Genomic DNA, 2,070 nt, shown 5'->3' on the forward strand with positions numbered 1-2,070 from the left:
TATGCCTGAGCTTGGACATGAGCTAGTCTGGTTGTGGTCCGTGTCAGCCGAGTGACAGTTACATTCAGTTTGGGTAGGCTGGATGGCGTGTCCCCTCACACAAACATGGGGAAAGGACAGTGTGGCACAGAAAAGGCTCCCGCTGTGGTGGCTCTGCTCCAGGGCAATCTCAGCCAGCCATAGCCAGCTGCTGCCTGGACCTTCTGAATATTTTATAGAAGGTAGAAAGCAGAACACAAAAGAAAACCTGTCTTAATATCAGACTAAAACTAGTTTATTTCTTCCAAGCAATAATAGCTGAAAGAGTAGACGTGTTGGTGCAAACAGAGACAGTGCTGTAACAGTTAACAGACTAATGCTGCATAAATCTTCCTGCTGGCTTAGGTCTTCTCCACTGCTCAGCCCTCCTGCCCAGGAGCTGGGCAGCGTCCTGACAGTATTCCTGTGCACCCTGTTCCTGGCTACTTTTCTTACTACAGTACCTACGAGTATTAAGCATAATTATTCAAGAAATACGACTATTTTATTAAACCCAGCTTAAGACAAAAACATTGTCTCTGTGTACTTTGATCCTAGGATGGAGCCCGGTGATCTAACAGTCGTATTCAGTCTAGTGTTTTAATGTGGATGACAAAAATAGCTGCTGAAGGATGAGTTCACGATCTGTAGCAAAGTGTCTCCCTTTGCTTCTGCATTTGCAGGCCTATGCTGAGAAGGAGAAAGCTGCAGCCAAGGCTCTGGAGGATGTGAAGGCTAACTTCTACTGTGAACTATGTGACAAGCAGTACCACAAACACCAGGAATTTGACAACCACATCAATTCTTATGATCATGCTCACAAGCAGGTAAATCTGACAAATGTCTGTGCATGTTACAGTAGTCCATCTTCCTTCTTCATTAATTATAGGAGGTTTCTAAATTCACTCGAGTAGAAGACAGTTTAACATTTGATGGTTTCATCTTCAATGTGTTATATTTCATTAAAATAAAATGTAAAATATTCATTGTTTTAAACTACACCACAATTTCTTTTAACCCCCTTTGACTGAAAGATCACTGTCTATAGTTTCAGATAGGTGCTCAATACCAATATTCACACTGAATTCCATATATTTACATGTGGAGTTATTTATAAACAAGAGGGAGGTGGAAGGATCACTTCCTCAAATATCCAAGTCCCTCTTTTGGATGCAGAAGGCATATGACCATGTTGTTTCAAGTTAGTCATGGTGTTTCAAGGGCAGAAAACCAGTTTGGTTTTCTTTTTAAAGTGTAAGTTTGTGAAGTTGAAATCTATGTCTCATAGTTTCTCAGGGTGGAATACCTTTTGCTTTATATGCAGAACATAATAGAGAATAACGGCTGCTTTTGAAAAACAAGATATTGGATTATTGGGAAAAGATAATAAATGCTAATTGTTTGTGATTGGTTATGTATAAACTTTATCAGATCTATATGCAGTAGAAATATCCTACCTATATATGCCTATTATCCTCCTATGTCTGCTTCCTGCATCCTAGTTTTCCTCTGATTTTAGCAAAATCTATATTTCAGTTGGCATTATAGAAGGAAAATACAACAAAATAAAATAAACACTAAAGAATTCAAAGAAAACAGTTCGCAAAGTTCAGGAATAAGCATTTCTGAACCTCTAATGAACAGATCTTATCTGCTAATCTAAGATGTAACAGGATTCCATAGATATTTTTCCACTAGTGCTTAAATGCATTACACAGTTCAAGTTCTCATGTATCGTGTGCATTCAAGTTGCCAGGGTGTTAGTGTCTTCTGAGTGATCACAATTGTGGGTGCACGGGGGTCAGGAAATACCTTGCAAATCTATGAATCATTGAAAAGCCACTGGTATTTCTGCCAGAGGACTAGAAATAATAAATGTTGAGTAAAACAAGCAGTTCTAAAGGCAAAACTCACTCTCGCTGTAAGCAATCTTAGACTTTTGCAGTATTGTAGAGGATGTAAATAATCCTGGAATTTTCTGCGTGCATCTATCACAGCACTGCATTAACAAACTGCCTAGCATCTGCTCACCCACCATGCTGAACCATCCTG

General features: G+C 39.3%; 1 protein-coding gene across 1 annotated transcript in view; it reads left to right on the top strand.

Annotated features, from left to right (window-relative positions):
• Positions 1-701: 701 nt before the first annotated feature.
• The window catches only part of ZNF804B (zinc finger protein 804B), a gene marked incomplete at its 5' end in the record, with an annotated part of 28,651 nt that continues 27,282 nt past the window's right edge, over positions 702-2,070 (top strand). Inside the window, 1 exon segment of the mRNA XM_010083114.1 lies at positions 702-845. Coding sequence (XP_010081416.1) covers positions 702-845 — 144 coding nt within the window.

The sequence above is a fragment of the Pterocles gutturalis genome, unplaced genomic scaffold (genome assembly GCF_000699245.1).
Source record: "Pterocles gutturalis isolate BGI_N339 unplaced genomic scaffold, ASM69924v1 scaffold18235, whole genome shotgun sequence".
Lineage (NCBI taxonomy): Eukaryota > Metazoa > Chordata > Aves > Pterocliformes > Pteroclidae > Pterocles > Pterocles gutturalis.